The sequence below is a fragment of the Mastigoproctus giganteus genome, chromosome 7 (assembly GCF_048544385.1).
Source record: "Mastigoproctus giganteus isolate SK-2022 chromosome 7, ASM4854438v1, whole genome shotgun sequence".
In the NCBI taxonomy this organism is placed as follows: Eukaryota; Metazoa; Arthropoda; class Arachnida; order Uropygi; family Thelyphonidae; genus Mastigoproctus; species Mastigoproctus giganteus.
Genome location: NC_143581.1, coordinates 16,909,510 through 16,931,289, shown reverse-complemented (window position 1 = coordinate 16,931,289; position 21,780 = coordinate 16,909,510). Strand labels below are relative to the sequence as shown.

The 21,780-nt window shown below is 36.5% G+C and overlaps 1 protein-coding gene across 1 annotated transcript in view; it reads left to right on the top strand.

The window, feature by feature from the left end:
* Nucleotides 1-21,780, top strand: part of LOC150082585 (puratrophin-1-like) — a 140,544-nt gene that overhangs the window by 64,999 nt on the left and 53,765 nt on the right. Inside the window, exons 10-12 of the mRNA XM_090378702.1 lie at nucleotides 16,639-16,830; nucleotides 18,941-19,144; nucleotides 20,299-21,035. Coding sequence (XP_090234828.1) covers nucleotides 16,639-16,830; nucleotides 18,941-19,144; nucleotides 20,299-21,035 — 1,133 coding nt within the window. The remainder of the gene's footprint in view (nucleotides 1-16,638; nucleotides 16,831-18,940; nucleotides 19,145-20,298; nucleotides 21,036-21,780) is intronic.

Here is a 21,780-nt window from a genome sequence, read left to right as displayed (position 1 = left end):
ATCTCTGCAATGCATGTGTTTGCACTAATAAAACTGTCAGCACAACATGACATTTCTATCCTATTTCAGTACTGAATGTCGTAAAGCCCAGATCTTGCACCGTGCGATTTCTAGATGTTTCCTTCTCTGAAAGAGAGGCTGGGTGGATAGAAATTTGAATGGGATATGGAAAGATCCGCACAAAAATAGTCATAAGAAATGGCCAGCAGGAGGCTATCTAGAAATAGGATCGGTACATTGTTCTTCAAGTAAAGGATATTTTAAAAAAGACTACCAAATAAACACGTACAGATTTCTTCATGCTAAATTTTATTCTAGGCTGTTTTGGTACAGCCCCCGCTTCATTTGTAGCAACCGAAGCGTTGAACATATTTGTAACTACACACTTCCTACTTTGTGTAACGAACTCGTGTTCTCCTCTGGTATCACTCAATGGTAGGGTGGGGAATGTTTGTATTATAGGGATGGTCCGATAGGTTCAAAAAACCATTCCGATAAAGTTCAAAAGGTCTTTTCCTTGTAGCGTTTGTTGTATCCACTTTTACGTGGTTCCTGTGTGAATATTTGCTGTCATTTTGTGGGTTTTGTGTTCCGGCTTATTCTCTATTGACGGGTTCTTTTGGCATTGCACGCCATGATTTTAACGTTGGATCTATCTCACATCCACTTTTCTGTTTTTTTAAAGAACGCTACCTTGGATATTTATTAATTATTAGTGCTTTTATAAACCTTAATTATTACAGTAACTTTTTTTTCTTCCATAGCACTAAAAATATATTAAGAATTATTTCTTAAAATTTTCTTAGATATTTATTTCTGTCTCAAAGCGAATATCAGCAGTCAACAAAGACGAAGTTACTTCTGCGCAGTCTCGTAGTTCTCGTCTGCAGTTGATTGCAACTTTTATCTACAGAAGTGACGCTTTTGTTCAAAAGCTTTTCGTATGCAGTCAAATATATATATGTATATATTAAGAAAGTCGATAAATCCTTCAAACAATATTCATTTTATATAAAAGATATATCTTCGATTACACCCAGTTTTGTTTTTGAGCTGTTTACTGATATCTTGCTGTCAGTGAACTCTCATGGTTATTAGCATGCTTTAAATAACTTCGTATCATGGTGGATTGCAAAATGATGATTTCGCATGATTGATCCGATCTCTTTACGAATTTGTTAACATCACATGTACTTTTGCGTTATAAATCTTGTATCACACATAAAATTAATTTGTACCACATGTCCCAGGGGCTCACGTCTGGTGAGTATGGGCTTGGCACACCCAGGGTCCTGAGCTGGATATCATCATTCTTCTCTTTCTTGGTGATTCCCTTCTACTTTTGACTCTCTCTCTCTCAGGGTAACTTGGGAATTTTTTTTTGGCTGGTGTAGCATAAGCCTCATGCTTCCTTGCACCATATAGCTAATAATAATAATCAGTATTATTTTATTTTTTAAAGTTAACCTTAATCTCAGGGGATGGCAAACTCAGACGTGATCGTACACCATGGGGTAGGGGGGATTAGTGTGCACATAGCACCCAATGGAATAGCTAAGAGAAATAGAAAATATTTTCACAAAAACACGCAATCTCGCGACTTAACGTTTATAATGGTTCGAGTAAGTTATGAATTTTATTTAAATCAATTTTAATACAATTATTATCTTAAATGCTCTCAAGCGTAACTTATATCTGTGTGTATTCGTGGGACGATTTGCATGTTCTGCTGGCTGAAAACTCGCTGGGGAAAACCTGATATCAGCCAACTATATCCTAGATTGAAGGGGACTTTAGCAATTCCTTCAGACCTCTCCAAACGATTGGCACGTGGCAGAACCACTATACTCTCTCCGAGAACATTTAAATGTTATTTCCATTTCGTTATTTTACAGGTTTTACTCTAACTTGTAAAATTTGATACTCTTTTTTAAGGTGCCCTTTGGTCGCCAGTTTGGTATGCCATTTAGGGATCATAAAATAATTGGCTTCGTCATGATTTTTATAAACGACCCCGATTTGCATTGCTGTTTACAGCACTTGTCTTGTGAATAGTTACTACTAAAGAAAACGTATTTCACTATCCAAATATAACTGTATCGCAAAATAGTTAAATAGACAAAACCAGTCCTAAGCAGGAAGCTTAATATTAACTTAGAAACGGAATACTGCTCCGGTGATTTAGGCGCCTTCCTACTTTGTTTCACTTGAATCATTAGAAATGTTTCGGCACAGTTTTGTACACTTCCTTGGTGGAATAAAATATGTTGAACTTTTTTTTGCCCTACTTTATGTAAGGTGCCATATCAATCTCGTTGCTGCAAAACTGCATTGTGAAAATTCACTAGTGACAACATTACTCCAGAGTATTGATTTTTTTCGCCCTCGAAATTGGATCATCCCTCTGGGATTCATGCTAGTTCCTTTCAATTATAGAATTTAGTCCATGATCCCAAAAAGAAGATATGATGCAGGGAATTTTAAGTAGCTTGGAATCTTAAAGTTCTACGTCAAATATGAAGGCCTTCAGCCTTCAAATTTGAAGCTCCCCTACTATTTTAAATAAATAGGGGAACCAACTCTATTAAAAACCTTGTTAATACTGCCTCATAAAGTGATTATTGCTAATATAAACAATAAATAAATTTGGAACAGGACCTCAGATCCATTTCAAAATTTCAGTGCATACTTAGAATATTTTAGGATCTTTGTAACAAATTTTCATGTCGATGGGTTCACTTATTTTGTTATTAATTATTACTACTGTATTTGCTAACGCGCCTGAAAATGTAACGTACTGTGTGTATTAGCTTGTTTCCTATGAAATGCGCCGCTCGTTCATTGGCATGGCGTGCTATCAATCAATGTGTAAGAGTGACAAATTGTTTGTTACATTTTGATAATAATCACACCAACGACGCATTAAGGACAGTAATGAATTTTTAACGATTCCTAATGCAGCGAACAGTGATTATTATCGATACCTACCTGTTCATTGACATGTCAATGTGCCCACTTACAAAATACAGCCTTATAATGAAATTAACCTATTTTTATGTGCACTACGCAGTGATGCAATTTGCATATTGCTTACATCAATTCGAATCGATTACCATGTTAGATTGCCTGGCATATCAATGTTAGGTTGCGTAACGTTGCTTGACCCGTTCTGTTAAGTTAATTATAATTAATTCTAGCCAATTTTAAGATATATAACTAAGAGAATTTTGAATATATACACACGACTTGCTCTTTGACAGCATACCTGGCCAGTGAACGAACGGCGCATTTTATGTGAAAAGGCAGACTCCGGTGATTTGTTTTAACATTCTAGTTCGCAACAAATTCAGTTGTCTGAAATGGAATTTTCCCTACTATAATCATAGCTTCTCTATCTGCTATTTGGACTTTGTGCAAAGTGTACTTTCAGCTTCTGTGCAAGGCATGATGGGTGCCTTCGTGCACAGGTTGTGACCTCCATCGAATCTTAGTGTTTTAATCATTTGATTATTACCCTTTCGTCCTACTAAAAGGTTCTGTCGTCCGTATATACATTTTTTTTAGCGAGTTGCGAGGTGGGGGGGGGGGAGTATAGTAGCGTTCGTTGACTCGGGAAGCAACATTAGGTTGTTTACCTTGAAAAGTGATTATTAAAAAATTTCTCCGGACATTCTCCGCCAGTGCGAAGTTACGGACGCCATTATGCTAGCGGCAGTGTGGTGCTAACAGTGTCAGAGTGTCATCTTCCCACTTTCGATGTCTGGAGCGTACAGGCGAGATTGGTTTGGTGCGCAGGTTGGTGGCACTTCGACAAGGGTGGTCTGATATACTGAGTATGAAACCACCTACGTTGTTGCCATTTGCCCCACACATGCATAGATTAGATCAACGCACCCAGTAAATACTTTTTTTTTGTTTTTAGATCATGCTCAAGGTCTGTTATTTCACAAGAGCTTTTTGGAAATCGATAAATAATTACAGTACAAATGGTGTTTAGGAAAAAAAAAATTATTTCTATTTTTGGACTTTTATCGTTTGATATTAAAGATTTTGGTTTACGTCGTTTGGAACTTTTCTTTTATTAATTTTTTTTGTCATCGTCTGGTTTGTGACCATTGTAGCACATTTGGTAATATACGAGTGTATTAGTATAAAAAATAGAGTTTTTGAAATTTGTACGTGATTATTATGTTCGTTCGATTTCGTTCATGTATTGTTATAAGTCATGCAGCTAATTCAGAGTACAGTATTTCTTTTTCCAATTAGTTTGGGAAGCCATTTTGTGTCTTACTACAATTTTTGAACAGAATAAAATGGAACTGAATTTTGTACAGCATTAGGATGCAACCCTTTTATTTATTAACGTACCCCTTGCACTGCAACCTTTTTTGATACTTTAAACATCTCCAGATCTTACTTCCATGGATAAATCTTAACCACCAGGACAGGTGGAACAGGACCAGGGTATGTCTGCCAGGGGCAAAGGTTGATGACGTTGTAGAGCGGATATCATCTTTCAAGGGCACAAAAGGTGATATAGTTGTACACGTTGGCACTAATGATATTAAGAGTAGGAGACCGGCAGAATTACTCAACAAGTACAGGTCACTGTTGAAAAAAAGCCGAGAATTAGGATTGAATTTAAAAGTGTCTGCAATTCTGCCCAGACACGATAGGAGGGAGTATATGATGAGAGCCTTGTCGATCAATTCGGCCCTGGAAAGATTGTGCAAGGCTCAAGGGGTAGAATTTTTTTCAGCCTGGACTGTACTTGTTAACAGGAGAGATTGCTTCTACAGGGATGGGATACACTTAAATAGAAAGGGTGCAAGAATATTTGCTGATGCTATCGAGGCAGTGTTAGGTGGGTCGGAAAACTGCTAGCTTGGGGGGATACAAAGACTAATAGTTTAACATTAACCGCAGGCAGAGGTGAAGGTGATTCTTGCACAACTTCTATTAGAATAAGAAGCGACCTGGAGCTAGGGGTGTTGGGGGTTTCAGGGACGGATGGCAGTCATCCTGGAATAGTTGGGTATATGGGATGTGTTAGGGTAATAAGGAATAGGCATAGGAGCATGTATGCTTGCATGTATACCAATGCTAGAAGTATAGTAAATAAATTTGATGAATTTGAAGTGTTGGTCAAGACATCAAAGGCGGATATTGTTGGGATAGCAGAGACGTGGTGTCACAAAGATATAAGGAATGCAGAACTGGAATTTGGGGAGTACAATGTGTACAGAAAGGATAGACAGGACAGAAAGGGAGGAGGTGTTATGCTGTTAATTAAGAAAAACATAAAATCAAAAGAAGTGCATCCAGTTGATATAGATGGACAGTGCACTGTTGAGTCAGTTTGGTGTGACATAAGCACTGCAAAAGCAAAAATAAGAGTAGGAGTGTGTTATAGGCCTAATGACTCGAATGAGTACAATGAACAATTGTACGGAGAAATAGAGTGGGCCAGTAAATCAGAATGTCTTATAATGGGGGATTTTAACTTCCCAGATATTGACTGGAACTTGTGGGTTGGTCACTCACACACTAGTCAGACTTTTGTGGATTTATTGGATGATTGTTTTCTGCAGCAGCATGTTCGAGAGGCAACCAGAGAAAGTAATACTCTTGATCTGGTTATCAGCAGTGATCATTCGTGTATTAAGAATTTGCAGATAAAGGAACCACTAGGTGGCAGTGATCACAGTGTGCTGAAGTGGGATTTACTCAAAGAGGTAACTTCCGTCAGGGGTAAAGGAAAGGGTTTTTGCTTCCGTAAAGGGGAGTACAGTGGTCTCAGACAGTTTTTAAATTCTGTACAGTGGGATCGACTGACGATGTTACAAACAGTAAATTCTAAGTGGGAAGCATTCAAGGAATTAATCGTGGAAGCTACTAGACTTTTCATACCGATGAAGAAATATTGTTCAAGGTTTAGGCCTAAATGGTTATCAAATGAACTAATGAGACTCGTGACAGAGAAGAAAAATGCATGGGATGCATATAAATTATCAGGCGACGCAGAAGCCTGTAGCAGATATAAGCTAGTCTGTAATCAGGTCACAAAGGAGGTTCGGCAGGCAAAGGCGGATTACGAGAAATCTTTGGCAAAAGATGCTAAGAAAAACAGCAAGGATTTCTTTACTTATATAAACTCTAAAAGGAAGGGGCTGAATATGATTGGTCCACTTGACATCGATGGTTCGACTGTTGATGATCCTGCTCAGATAGCAAACAAACTGAATGAGTATTTTGCATCTACATTCACACGTGAGGAATCATTACAGTTTGAAAATGGAAGAAGGTTATCAAATTGTAGCAGTGTGCTTAATGATTTTGTAATAACTGAGAGCAAAGTGGAGGAGAAATTGTTGAAGTTAAACATAAGAAAGGCACCTGGGGCTGATGGGATCTATCCAGTTATATTAAAGGAGGCGGCAAAGCAACTAAGCAAACCCTTAGCCATAATTATGAGAGCATCCTTGGATTCAGGGGAGGTTCCCACGGACTGGAGATGTGCAAATGTATCCCCAATTCACAAAGGAGGTTCGAAGGGTGACACGAATAATTACAGACCAGTTAGTTTAACTTCTGTTCCGGGTAAAATAATGGAGTCACTGGTTAAAGATGCATTGCAGGATCATCTAGACAAGACTGCAGCAATAATTCAGACACAGCATGGGTTTGTTAAGGGAAAGTCTTGTCTGACAAATTTGATTGGTTATTATGATGTGGTCACAAAGGAACTGGATGCAAAAAATAATTTTGATATCATATACTTGGATTTCAGGAAAGCTTTTGACACTGTTGCGCATGGAAGACTACTGTACAAATTGGAGCAGAATGGTATTAAGGGTAAGTTGCTACAATGGATAAAAGGATGGTTAAGTGGGAGAAGACAGAGGGTGGTAATCAATGGGTGCTGCTCTTCGTGGACTAATGTTATTAGTGGAGTCCCACAGGGTTCGGTGTTGGGGCCACTGTTGTTTTGTATATTTATCAATGATATTGATGAAGGTATATCAAGCTTAATGTCGAAGTTTGCAGATGACACGAAGGTTGGCAGGGTTGTTAATGACAGTAATGGCAGTGTGCTACTGCAACAGGATCTAGATAATTTGGGCAGATGGGCTAAGAAGTGGCAACTGAAATTTAACCTTGACAAATGCAAAGTACTGCATATGGGTAGAAGTAACCCCAGAGAAACGTACCAACTGTGTGGTACTACACTTAAGGTGGTAGAAAATGAAAAAGACCTGGGAGTAATTGTGCAGTCAGATATGAAGTTTTCTGAGCAATGTAGACAGGCTGCTAGGGCAGGTCATGGGGTTTTGTCAATGATATATAGGAATTTTGCCAGCAGGGAAAAGGAGGTGATTGTCCCTCTGTATAAGGCAATGGTCAGGCCACGCCTTGAGTACTGCGTACAGGTCTGGAGGCCTCATTTTAGGAAGGATGTAGATTTGCTTGAGCGTGTACAGAGAAGAGCAACACGATTGGTGAGGGGAATGAAGGGATCCTCTTACCAAGAGAGGCTTAAGTTCTGCAAATTGCAGTGGCTGGAGACTAGGCACCTGCGCGGTGATCTGATTGAGGTCTATAAGGCCTTGAATGGGTTGAGCACGCTGAATTCTGATGGGATCCTCCCACTTGTTCAGAATACGAACCTACGGGGACATAAGTTCAAATTAAGAAAGGATAGATGTAGAATAGATGTGCGGAAATTTGCCTTTAGCCAGCGGGTGGTTAATTGCTGGAACAAACTTCCATCTGTCGTTGTGGAAGTTGATAGGTTAAATAAATTTAAGGAGGAACTGGACAGGCAATTGGAGGGTATGGTGTGATTTTTTTTTTTTTTTTTTTGGCTGATGCTGCATAAGCTCCTACACTGCTTTCTTGCATCAAGTGCCACTACTACTACTACTACTACTACTACTACTACTACCACCAAGGTTCCTTGAAGTTAACCTGTGGGGTTACGATGTATCATAATAAATTAGAAAGCATTATTCAATTTGGGAGAGGAATGACCTTTTTTTTTTTTTTCCTCTTTGCCATGCCAACTGGATTTTGTTTGCTTCCTGTAGATGTCTCTAGCAGAAGGTTAACAAACTGTTTCCTACAGAAGAGACAGGATAAAAATTCAAATAATGTAAGAATTTGTGTTTTTTTTTATATTAAAAAAATGTGTGATTTGCATGAAACATCCCCCCCATCTCTTCCTGGCAGATCCAGCCGCCTCGGGGAGAAGTATGCATTTTTATTTTATGTAAATAAATAAAAAACTGCTTGCATTCGGGTACTGAGACTTAAATCAACTTTTCGGGACCTAGGCAACGTTTTGATTTATTTCGGGAGGAGAACTCGATATTCGTAACAATGTCCCCCCTCCCCCAATCGGTGGCCAACTTGCACAGTGGAAAATCTAGCTCCAATATCATGAATATTACAACACCAAAAAGGAGCTTCTTTGTAATTATAGGTCTGCCAATTTGTCTTTTCCTCCTTAATGTATTTTGATATACCGGACAGGTATGCAAGAACATGTAATTTGAAATGCATATGACTATATTTTTAAATGTATCTTATTCGTTAAAGTGTTAAATGAAGTGCCATCAAGAATACTTTTCGAACAGTTCGGCGTTGATGTCTCCATAACCTGCTGTGATATAGGGAGTGGCCACGGCGGAACGTTCTCATTGTGGCTCATCAACTAACCATCTCCTGTCCCGAACAAATAAAGGAGTAGGCTTCCGCTGAAGTGCTATCAGTATATGTTGCAAAGATGCGCTTTCAAAACCGGAAACTTACTGAACAACCAAACTTACTGAGCAGCTTTCATTGTCTGCCGGTACCATTTAAACAGGCCGGAAACTGTGAAATGCTATTTCCGGTACGACTTATCTGGAAAATCTCTTTATAGCGCCGAAATAGAGCCACTGGAATGACAAGATGTAAAACGAAACAAAAGCTGGAAAACGTTGGAATGTAAAATGGGTTACAAACGTGAAACGCCCTCAATTTTCAATGTCTGGAGGTAACCTTGAATTTCCTTGCAATTTGTTTGTTTCTGGTCCCATTACATGTTGTTATGAAGAGTTTCTCAAGGAGATCGTAGGTATGGATTAGATGGAAAAATGTTCTCATCTAAAATTTTCTTCATGCTTTCTTGAACATGAACAATAGTTTGGGATCTAATGTAGTGGAGAAAACATTAAGCTTGTTTATTTATATATCTTCGTAAAATATTTTATTTTTGCACCGCGTTTTTACCCGGGGTCCCATGGATTCCCACCCAAATTATAGTTAATAAAAATCAAACTTAAATATGCGTCGAAATTGCTTCCCACAATCTATTATTTGGGATGTACATAAAACAGTTAATGCCAACTCGCAGTTGTGTTTTAACAAATTTGACTTATTCTTATATTCGAATGCGAACTGCATAATTTCAGGCAATCTTGATAGTTCAAAAGACGAATAATTTGAAATAAATTCCAAACGAACTTTTAAATATAAAACATTTTTTGCAAATGACCAAAGTCGATATACTCTCGCGACCAGTAAATTTGATTAGTGAATGGTTGGTAAAATAATTTTTAATAAAACTATACGCGATGCGACATTTCTGTTTATTTTACCAGAATTAATATATCAGAGAAAGATCTCTGAGATTAATTTCGCCGAGATTTGGGTATGTTATCACATTAGTGGAATAAAAATCAGTGTTGAAAGCTTATGACCGAAAAAAATTCAATTTCTACTGAAAATTAAACGACTATTTCAACGTTATTTAAAGTTTATTTTTTGTAGATTAAAATTACCGAAAAAGTAATGATTAATGGCTTCTGTCAAAGCGATATTTATGAGAATCACCCTATCACTTCACATTCGATCCCTTCCACTGATGGGGGCTCAGTAATTTGCAGAATATTACATATATAAAATTACGTATAGTGACATTTTTAGTCTTCTAATTTAATATTATAATTAAAATGTGGAAAACGGTATTGCAGCACTGTCTTTTTTTTACCCCTCCCTGTTTTGGGATCGTTTATTGCCTGTCCTTGGACCACAAGCACGTCTACCCCAGCTTCACACGTGTCACTCGTTGGCCTCATGTGTAGCACAGCTAAAATGTCATTATGCGGTATAAAATAGCCGTTGTTGGGTTGTGTGTGTGTGTAGAGCAAAGCTGGGTGTGTATGCATTGCATTCCTTGGGGAGAAGGGGTGCTTTTTTTGCTGATAGTGGGCGTGATGTGGTCAGAGGGCGGGTTTGCTAAACTTTCTCTTTCCTCTCCCCTCATCCGTTTAAATTTTCCTCCCTGTTTTGCTCATATGGAAGCATATTTTAAAAGTGGAACGTGTAGATAGTTGACAAATCTTAAGCCTTTGAGGTTTTAAGATTTGTTTTCCCAGGTGGTGGGAAGCAACGGAAAAAATTCTCAAATACCTTCTTCCTCCAATAGTATTCGGTTTGTTTGCCTTTTGAAGAAATCGTTTAAAACACAAACTAATAAATATATTAATAATAAATGTATTTACATTAATTAATATAGTAATAATATCTCGAAAGTGGCATTTTTTTTAGTTATAAATTACTCAATTCACTAAATACATTTTCAAATTGTTTTGTTGGATTAAAACATTTGTGTATCTCAAGAAGTGAAATTATTTCTTCCTAGTTCGTAAACATTACACATATTACGCTTTTGTAAAAAAAAAAAATCCACTCCCCTACGAAAATGTTGTGCCTCTGTCTCACCCCTCTCCCAAGAAATGTACTTTCCCACTCTTAGAAAAAAATTTCTAGCTACGCCCATGTACGTACGTTGTATTCCATAAATGTGTAGAAATTTATACTTCAGAAACATTTACTTTATTTTTGAAGTATAAAATATATTCGATGTATATAAATCGAAGGAGAGAATTTCAAAATGTGCGTTTACTGAGGAGTACCAAAATAAAAATCGTCGATATTCTACTGCATATTCGTTTAAAGTAGTGACGTTTTCGCTGTTACGTCATTTGCCTGCAGGATATCACGAACTACTTTGTGTGGCGTAGACGTAGAGTCATAGATGCACGCGCTGAACATCATCAGCGTTTTATCGTTATTTTGTAATTTAGTCCTTCGTAAACATAAGCGAAACACATCCCATGAGTGATCACGAGTCTAGCGATCTGATTATTAAGTTAAGAAACATGTATCCTTTTAAAGTCGGGACGTTCGCTACTGCGTCGATTGCTAGCAGGCTACCGCGAACTACTTTGCGCCGCGTAGACGTAGAGGCGTAGAACGAGGCAGACCTTGAAGCTTTTGTCCCAGTAGGACGCGTGTAAATGGTATATATTTCGTTATTTTGTGATTCGATCCCTTATAAATATGAGTCAGAAACGGCCATTAAGCAATAGGGAGTCTCGTGTTAAAAAAAGAAGAAACATTGTTACTCTAGGAATGAAATTAGACATATTAAAGCGTGTCGAAGCCGGAGAACGAGCGGTTGATATCGGGAGGGCACTCGGGCTACCCCCAACGACGGTGAGAACAATTCGTAGTAATGCCGATAAAATCCTGGAAAGAGCGCAGAGCGTGAAGCCATCAAGTTTTACTGAGATAGGTCGTATTCGAAGTAGTATTATGATGAACATGGAAAGACTTCTGACCAACTGGATCGATGATCAAAACGAACGCAATGAACCACTTAGTATGACGGGCATTCAAGCGAAAGCTAAAAGCTTGTATGACGACCTAAAGAAAGAACAGGGCGAAAGTTCACAACCGGAAAGTTTTAGTGCTAGTCGAGGATGGTATGACCGTTTTAAAAGGCGTTACAGTTTGCATAACAAAGTGAAGACTGAACCAGTCACTATGTTATGTGAAATGCCACCTTTTCCGACCTATTTTCCAGACGGTTCAGAAGTTGAAAACTTCACTTCCTGTTTGAAGAAAGTAATCGAAGATGGTGGTTACTCCCCGAAACAAGTCTTTAACGTCGATGAGACAGGACTTTATTGGAAACGTGTGCCACAAGAAACTTATATTTCTAAAGAAGAAGAAATGATTTCCAAAGGAACCAAACCATCCAAAGATCGCCTGTCTCTTCTACTTGGTGGTAATGCTGCAGGAGATTACAAGTTTAAGCCCCTGGTGGTATACCACTCAGAGGCAAGTGCTTTGAACGGTTATTCGAAAGAACATTTGCGTGTTATTTGGCGATCGAATAAAAAAGCGTGGATAACTGGAGAAATATTTCAAGAATGGTTTTCTCTTTATGCTATTCCTGCATGGAAAGAATATTGTGCCAAAGAAAATATCGACTTCAACATATTGCTTATCTTGGACAGTGCTTCAAGCCATCCTGTCAACCTTGATGATTTGTCGGAAAACGTTAAAGTTATTTTTCTTCCCCCCACAATGACTTCATTGCTACAGCCCATGGATCAAGGGGCAATAGTGATGTTCAAGGCCTTATATTTACACTGTATCTTCTCCCAGCTCGTTAATGGAACAGGTGGCGAAGGTAAGTCAACAGTTAGGGAACTTTGGCGTGACTATAATATCCTCAGTGGTATTGATAATATTGCCGATTCATGGAATGCGGTTACGTCAGCTTGTATGAATGGTATGTGGTATAATATGTGGCCTGAATGTGTTAGCGACTTCAAAGGCTGTGGCAACTTTGCTCCCAAAGTTCAGTGTGAGATTGTCAACTTAGCCAAGGAAATAGGTTTTGAAGAGATGAAGGAGGCTAATGTGGCAGAATGGCTTGAGTGTCACCGAGAAGAACTGTCCGACGAAGAATTGATGCGTTTAGAAATAGAGCATGCTGAAGAAGATCAGGTTTTCGAAACTGTTCCTCCTCGAATGTTAACTACAAAACGATTGTCAAAAGCATTCCAACTTATTGAAGATGCAATGAAAATCTTCACTGAGGATGATCCAAACACTGAACGCAGTACCAAAGTGAGTAAGGCGGTCATTGGTGACATTAAATGTTATAAGGAGATTTGTCAACAGAAGCGAAAAAAAGGTCTTCGATAGCTTTTGAATAAATTTAAGGTTTTTGAAAACGGGCCTGAAGCTACAATTAATTTTATGGACGTGAAAGAGGGAGCAAGGAATGGTTAAAAACCTCTACAGCATCATCTTTCTCCCTTAGTTCATTCTCCCTCCAATTTCTGTTTGCATTGAATTGAATTAATTTAGTTTGTTTATGGAATTGTGTTTTAATGATGTAAAAGAATGCAAGATAAAATATGCTACATTCGAAGTCAAATATGATCAGGAAAGTGCCCTTGTATTGAAGAAAGGCTTCAAAAAGCTGTTTTTAACTTCTGTTTACTCATCTTGCGTAATTGTTATGAGCCTTGGTGATAACGAAATTAGTTATTGGAACAGAGTTTTTCGATGCGTGCTTAGGGACGATGCTAGACAATTCCAAGGGAGGATGCAAGCTTCTTAAAATAATTCAACCCATAAAATTTCTGTCAACATTTCCTGTACATTTTCCAATTTTACCAAAGATGGCAGACGAACATGGTCTTTGTCCTCTTAACTCCATTGGCCCTTTGCCTCACCACCTCACCCCTAGAAGGAAACTCCACAGCCATTGCTGGTGATTCTGGTGAGTGTTTCTGCTTTTGATTTGTATTTAGAAATGTTTTAGATTAATTGCCTGCTTTAATAAACAGTCCTTCCCCACACACACCTTCTGTGTTGAGAAAATTTCCAAATATCTTAATTTCCATTTTGCATTATTGGTTTAGCCATTCTGCATAGTCACATTTATCAAAGATTTAATCTTAACTAATAAAATTTGCCTGCCTGTCCTGAAAACTGAAGGTTGTAGTAAAGAATTCAAAAATGAACTGAAAAAGTTAAGCTTTAATTTTAGTTCACTTTTGATTTTAATTTATTTTATGTTTAAAATTAAAATAAAATATTTTTATATTTAATTATAAATTTAATCTTTATTGTAAGGTGCACAGGAATATGCAGGTACCGTGACTTCACAAAACCCTTCATGGCACGATGCCAGGGGTTTTCCCATGTTATATAATGTTAAATATCAATTTAAATATATTTAATATTAAATAACTTATATATATTAAAATACATATTGTACTAAAATATAGTGAAAAGGTTTTAGCCTGTAATTTATCCAATTTGGTTGACTTCATTCAACATTTGCAGCCTGGGGAGGAGAGCCTCAATTGGAAGCCGTGCTTTTCTCATAGTGAGACCTAAACTCCACCTCTGCTTCTCCTCTCCTGCCTCCAGACACTCGTTTGCAGCTTATCCACTAATTATTTAACATAAGTTAAAAATTTTATTTAAAATATAAAGAACCCTTGTTGTTTTCCCTCAAGCCTAAAGGACCCTTAATTGTGGTGATATCTCCTTGTTAGGTAACTTAAAACTCTTCAGTGATCAAAATTAATTTGAAAATAATTATTTATTTCAGTTTATTATTATACAGTCACATTACACAGTAATTTGGGTTCTGGCCAGTGATATTGTCACACACTTGGGGGGGGGGGTAGTCAGCACAGAAGCATAACTAGGAATTTTACACCTGTGTCCAAATACCAGAAATGCACATTTTCATAAAAATAAAATTATATTAATTAAATTATTATCATTGAGATGGCACTTTTATTTAAAAAAAAAGATGTTTTTATAATTGATTTAGAAGACTAAATGCACAAAGCATAATATGTTATGGGTTGAAATTAACTACATATATAATATCGGTGTAAATACACCATAGTTTACCCATAAATTTAACTACATAAGTAGTGTAATGGCATCATTTGATTTTATCTCATATTGTGACTACCTTCACAACGAGATACCAGGTATTGCACTACTTCGAATAAATAATGCTCTTCTAGTAGAGGAGACTACTGTTATTTATTCTCAGTGGGCACCACCACCCAGATACGTTTTGGAGCTTGTTGTCTCACTCATCGGTGGGCAGGCAGGTAAAATCAAACGATGCTGTTACACTGCTTATGTAGTTAAATTTATGGGTAAGCTATATCATATTTACACTCATATATGACATTATGCCTTGTGCATTTAGTCTTCAAAATATTATCATTATCTTCACCATTTGGCATCTCTCATATTGTGGAATTAACTTCAACCGTGATGACATGCCTGCATTATCAGGGTACCTGCCCGCCCACCGATGAGTGAGCCAACAAGCTCCGAAACGCATCTGGGTGGTGGTGCACACTGAGAATAAATAACAATCTCCTCCACTAGAGAAGCATATTTATTCGAAGTAGTGCAATACCTGGTACCTTGTTGTTGAAGGTAGCCACAATATGAGATAAAATCAAACGATGCCATTACACTACTTATGTAGTTAAATTTATGGGTAAACTATGGTGTATTTACACCGATATTATATAATAATTGATTTAGGTAATAATAATTTTTATGTTTTAAAATAAATTGTAGATTAGATTATTCTGAATCTTCTAACTCCATTCGGCACTTATGATGAATCGGCACCTATGGCTGCAGCCACATCCCCTTATTCCTCTGTGTAGCATAACTTTTTTTTTTTTATTGCATGAAAGGCATTATGTAGTATAAATACTCAAATTAAAATAAATCATTTTAATTTTGTAAATTATTTATGTAGCTTCCTCTTTTTTTTTCTTTATTCCTTTTGTCCCCTCACCCAGGGCTCTGATGCAGCTGATGATATACCACTGGGTCAAGTACAATGGGGGTGCATTTATGTCTGCCAACAAGTTGTTCATAGGCTGGTGTGTATGTTTTATGGGATGAAAAACATGGAATACCTTCAAAACGTGTACTAGATTCTTGATAATGGCAGAGAATTCCAGAATAGTCTGTGTGGTATGTGACTGATGAATCACTACAATCCTTGAAACATCTTCCTTTTTCATAATGAAGAAGGGGATCTTTAACCCATGTTTTGTAGACCATTGTGCATTCTGAAACTATTTTTCAATTCCTGCTGGTTTTGCACGATAAGGATCACTGTACAGTCATTCACAACTGCAGCCATGAAAAGGGAAATGGTTTGCTTCCTACTATTGTCATCCTCCCATCCTCAACGAATGACTAACCGTTATTACGAGAGACAGTTTTATGTGTATTGTCTGTAGGCTGCACAAGTTCATAGGTCAACTTCCACCCTCTTGGGCAGTACAGTTGCTACAATCACCGTCCTTCCCACACCAGGTGGAAAAGATCTGAGTTCAAATCCCATCAATAATGGGAGGAAATTGAGTCTTTTTCACCAGGTGGCTGAATTAGTCAGTCTCAGGCAAGGGTAGCATGGTTCTTCCCCCCCCCCCAAAAAAAAAAACTTTGGTTTTTCATCTAGCAAATGGCAAATCAACCACAGAACATACTCAATTTACACACACATTATAGGAGATGGTGCAATATGGCCTAAGTTGTTGATGTGCCTAAAACCCTTTATAACAGCCACCTAGTCAACTCCTATTTTCTGAATTACTTTATATTACATAACATTGTGTTAACCTCCACATAAAAGACAATGGCATATTAAAGAACTTTTTAAGCTTAAACTGTATGTTTAAAATTTTGCTGAATATGTCTGATCTGCTTTTTTTTTTTTTATAGAGACAAATAGAACGTGGAAATGATCTTCTAGAGGAAGCAGTTTCTATTGAGCCTCCAGTAAAGGGAAGCCAACCTGGTATACAAGGAATGGTGACAACACTCAAACACCACTTGGATACTTTTACAGAGAAATTGGAGGATACACGAGAGAGGATAGAAGACACCGCAAAGTGCTACCACCTGCTGGATAGGGTAAATAATGTGTAGAGTGTAGAAGTTAAGCATCTAAATCATACTAGGAATGCATTTTTTTTTTTTTTTTAATCTTAAATTTTTAATTTAGGAATTTATCTTTTATAGGATGATTTTAATTTAAATTACAGAACATAATTACAGAAATTACAGAATTTAAATACAGAAAACTAGCATTTGATAAGTGTTAGAAGCAAAGCTGAATTCTCCTTTTCTGATTGACTGAATTTGTTCATTTTCCTTTTCATTTATTCCTGTTTTCTTTTATAAGGAATTTTAAAGGTTTTGATATTAAAAGCAAAGTACTAGTAAGTGTTTCCAAGTGCTTTCTTATCTCTGTTAATATTTACTGTTATATTGAAGCATCTGGTGCCTTTATCTGGGTCAAGTTTTGTTTGCCATCAGTCTTATGGAGTGCTGTAGAGTTTTTATTGAGGTTTCTAATGAATAGCTTATCATATTGACTCAGAGATAGTAATAAACATGAGGAATGGAGTTTGTAATAGCCTTTCTGTTAAAGTCATTCAAATATCTTAAGATTTCTGCTGTCTTTTATGGCTTGTTTTTAAAAGAATTGTTTTATTTCTTATTTTTATCGCTTAAAGCAGCATTTTCAGACTTGTTTTCCTTTTATGTCCTCCATTTAAATTATATTTTCTGTGCATCTCTTCAGTTATTGATATTATATCTATCGTTTTTATTGAAGTTTGAATATAATTTCATAATATTTCTCAGGATTAAATTTTGACATTTAATCAAATTCTGCAGAAGTTCATGCAGTTACAGACCAAGCCTATCCAAGTTATTAATTTTTACAAATATAAATTAGTTTGTGGTGTAAATGCTAGTTCAATGATGTTTTCATGTTACTTAGAATTCAAAAATTTTTGAGATGAATGCAAATTTATTTTATGAATTTCTCATGAACTCCAGATGGCTAAGGCCAGAAGAGTACACACTTTCTTCATAACTGTTTTATTGCAGTCAGTTAACAGTGGGCTGTGCTCTTTTTGTGGCATTGTATATGGGCTTGATTTTGCAGTGCACACCATAGGGTCCATGTACGTTACCACAGTCAGTCTGAAAAAGTCTTAATTTTATTTTACTTATTATTACAGTTTTGGAATTCAGATTTAGGTTGTTTCTGTAAACTGAAAGATTTTTTTTTTTTTTTTTTATCTTGCACATAAATAAAAGTTCAGTTGCATATTTCATTATTTCTTGAATGAGTATTTTGAAATAGAGAAATAATGAAAGAAAATCCTGAACTAGAGGACTGGAAGGAAAGAAATCGTGGAATCCAGTACCACAGGCCCCTTCTCCTTATAAGAAATGGTATATTTAGTTATATAGATGGTTTCATTTCATGTCTGCAACTCAGTGTTAAATCAAGCAAAAGTAAGATTGATTACATCTGTACTTGGCACAGAGCCAGGATAATGGTTTAATGACCAAGGTATCCTTCTCTGAACACAAGGCTGAAAGTGGTGCAAGAGTTAAGACTTAAATTCTAAGTTCATATGATATAGTTGGTGAGGGAAGAGGTGTAGGGCACAGACTAATTGTCCTAGCTTTGACAAGTAGCATTAGTTGTTAATTAGCATTAGTGGTTAAAGGGAACAAAGGGTGTTCTTACCAAAAAAAAAAAAAAAAAGTTTCAGTACTGCAAATTGCATCATCTGGAGACTAGGTGCCTATGGGGACATCTGCTTGTGGTGTTTAAGGCCTTGAATGAATTGAATAAGCTAACTGTTGATGGCATTCTTCCTCTTGCCAGGAATCACATGAGAGGGCACAAATTCAAATTTAGGTAGGATTGGTTGCAGAATAGATGTGTGGAAGTTTTTGCACTCAGCCAGCAGGTGGTTGCTTGTTGGAACAAACTTCCATCTGTTATTGTGGAACTGGGTGGTTTGAATAAATTGAAGAAAGAACTAGACAAGTTCTTGGAAGACTGTGGATGGGCAAAGTGCATAGGTTTTATTTTTTTTATTTTTTTTGCCGATGCTTTATAAGCTTGCTTTCTTGCATCATTTGCCACTACTAATACTAATTTTAAAGTGTATTTAAATAGAGGGGAAAAAAGTAAGTTGCATTTTCTCATTTCTAGGCATATGAATGGGCACTTGAGACCATGCAATATGTCTCTCAGATGAAGATGGGTACTTCCACTAGTCTTGATGGGCTGATGAAAATCATGAAGATTCTGCAGAATTATCTGGATGAGCATCCTGGTGTTGGTGATGAATTATTTGAAGAAATGATTGATCTGGCAAGAAAACTGAAAAATGATTGTCTTCTCAAACAGTGCCAAGTAAGTGTAAACCAAGTGTGGTTTATCAAAAAATACTTTGTTTCATTTCCCAGTTAAGATTTGATTTTACATTAGTCTAAAGATAAATGTTATTAATACGAACCCTTTAATGTTATTATCAAAATGATGTGCAATCGCAACTGTGTTCCTGTGTTTTAGATTTCATTATTGGAATTTAGTCTTGCTAATAACGTTCCAAGCTGAGAGAGATTTCACCTTTGCCAACACAGGCAGATGACAATGGTTCCAAGGTTTGAAAGAGCCATATAAGTTTTTTCCTTGCTTGAGATGACCCTGTGTGACTGTATAGTGGTCATTCACTTATCATTCATTTAAGAGGAATGTAGTCAAGAGACTAAAGGAATTCTTAAAGCCATCTACATTTGGGCTGTAGATAGCTGATTTCAGTTGGAGGGCATATTGTTCTCCCCCATCAACACTTCCACAAGTTATTCTGGGTTTTTCAATCTGCATACATGCAAATTATGCCCTGAACATGCAATTGTATACAATGTAATACACTGACGTAATAAGGCCTAAGATGCATATGTGCATCTGCAAATGTATGTGTTAGTCTATTACTGCAATTTTTTTAGGTGGATTCACTAATGCAAAAGTGCTTGTTAACTTCAGAACACTAATCTGTCTCTCCACGTGTAAAAACTATACTCCCAATGAATGGACTTTTAAGAAATTTTATATTTCTCTTTTAGAAACATTTGAATCATTCTTAATTTCATTACATATAATAAAATCAAACAAATAGAAACTTAACTAATTTTTATGCATATTGCCAGATATTTATTTTTTCGAACATACTCTGATTTTATTCAATTGACATTTCACTTAAATACTACATAAGTAATTAAACAGATTAAACAAAACTTCATACACACTTGAAAAGTAACACATTCCGTACATCACCTAATTTGTTTTAGTTGTTATATTTCTAAGTTTTTATCCCTATTTTAATAAAATTATTGAATTATTAATGATCTATGTTACAAATAGAAACATGTAATTCTTGAATGTTCCTTCTTTAATTTAGTCATTATAGACACTAAAATCTTATTATTTATTATTTTTTTTTTGTTTTAACATTTTTTCTCACTGTTTTTCACTTTTTTTTTTTTTTTTCCCCTCTTACTTTCTAGACTGCTCAAACTAGATGCCAGGAGACAACTGAGTTGATCAGAGCAAGGCAAGCAACTCTAGTTAAAGCTAAGGAGCAACTTGAGTTGACATCACGACAGCCGCAACACTGCAGTCACGATGACTCTGTTTTGAGTAATGTTTATTCTGCAAAGTCACAGAGTGAATGGACACCTCGTAGTTCAAGTACACCATTCCGACCGTTATCTAGTTCACACTCTTATCAGTGGAGGCAGTCCATTGCTCTTGGTTCTTCACAGAGTTATAATCCTCCCATAGGATCATATACAGCATTTCCAAGCATCTATTATCCTGTTGCAGGGTTTAGAGACAGTTATGCTCTGGATCACTATATGCAGAACAAAGAGGAAGAGTTTTTAAATCAAGGCCTTATCACAGAAGATTTAACAAAATGGGGTCCTGTAACATCGATTTCATCCAGTCATTTAGAATCCACTCGCCACGGACCTGATACTGATAAATCAACTGGTGCATCTACAAGAAGCTGTGCAGCTGAGGGAAAAACTTTTCTTAGGTCTAGGAGTGGGATAATTGGTAATGTGATTAGTCGCTGTAGCTATCATCGACCTGTGAAGAAATACATGCGACGCAGTCAGACATGGCAGATGTGTGAAGAAGCATTACAGAAAGCAAGTGCTCAGGTTCGAGAGCAAAATGAAAAGCTTGAGCAGAAAAAATTGCTAGAGAAGAATGAAAATGCCACTGAGGTTATAGGAAGGTAAGTCTTACCTTCAAATAACACAAATTCTGTAATAATAATAATATATCAAATTTTGCTTTGCAAAATTTGATGTGTTATTGTTGTTATAAATGAATTTTGATTGTTGAAATATTTTATTAATTTTAATCAAAAGCTTCCAAATCTTCATATATATATTATTTTATTATTATTTTTTTTGTATAGTTTAAGTACAATTAGTAAAATAGGTAAGATATAGAATAAATATATTTCATATTGGATAAGCTGGTAGCTACTTAACCCTATAATAGCCATAACAGGTCCACGAGGCCAAACCTAGTAAAGGATGATCATAAGTAAAAGTAAAAATAAAACAATTAATAAACATAATAATAATATTATATATCAAGTCAATTATAGGTCATGGGACACATTGAAAGAGACTTTTTTCAAGGGCGGGCCAACCCTTTCAATATGTCCCCCTACAATTAACCCAGCTATCAGTTTCTGATATCATCTGCCTGTTAAACACGGTCAAAAGGTAATTTATGAGATAAATGGATAAGTATAATTAAAGTTAGAAAATAATTTAGTTGTTAACAGGCTGGATGACTTTAGCCCGACCGATAGCTAAGACACATAGAAAAACTAGCAAAAGCAAATATTAAGGAAGAAGTGTAATAAAAGAGAAATAAAATATTATGTTTATTAATTGTTTTATTTTTACTTTTACGTTGACTAATGATCATCCTTTACTAGGTTTGGCCTTGTGGACCAGTTATGG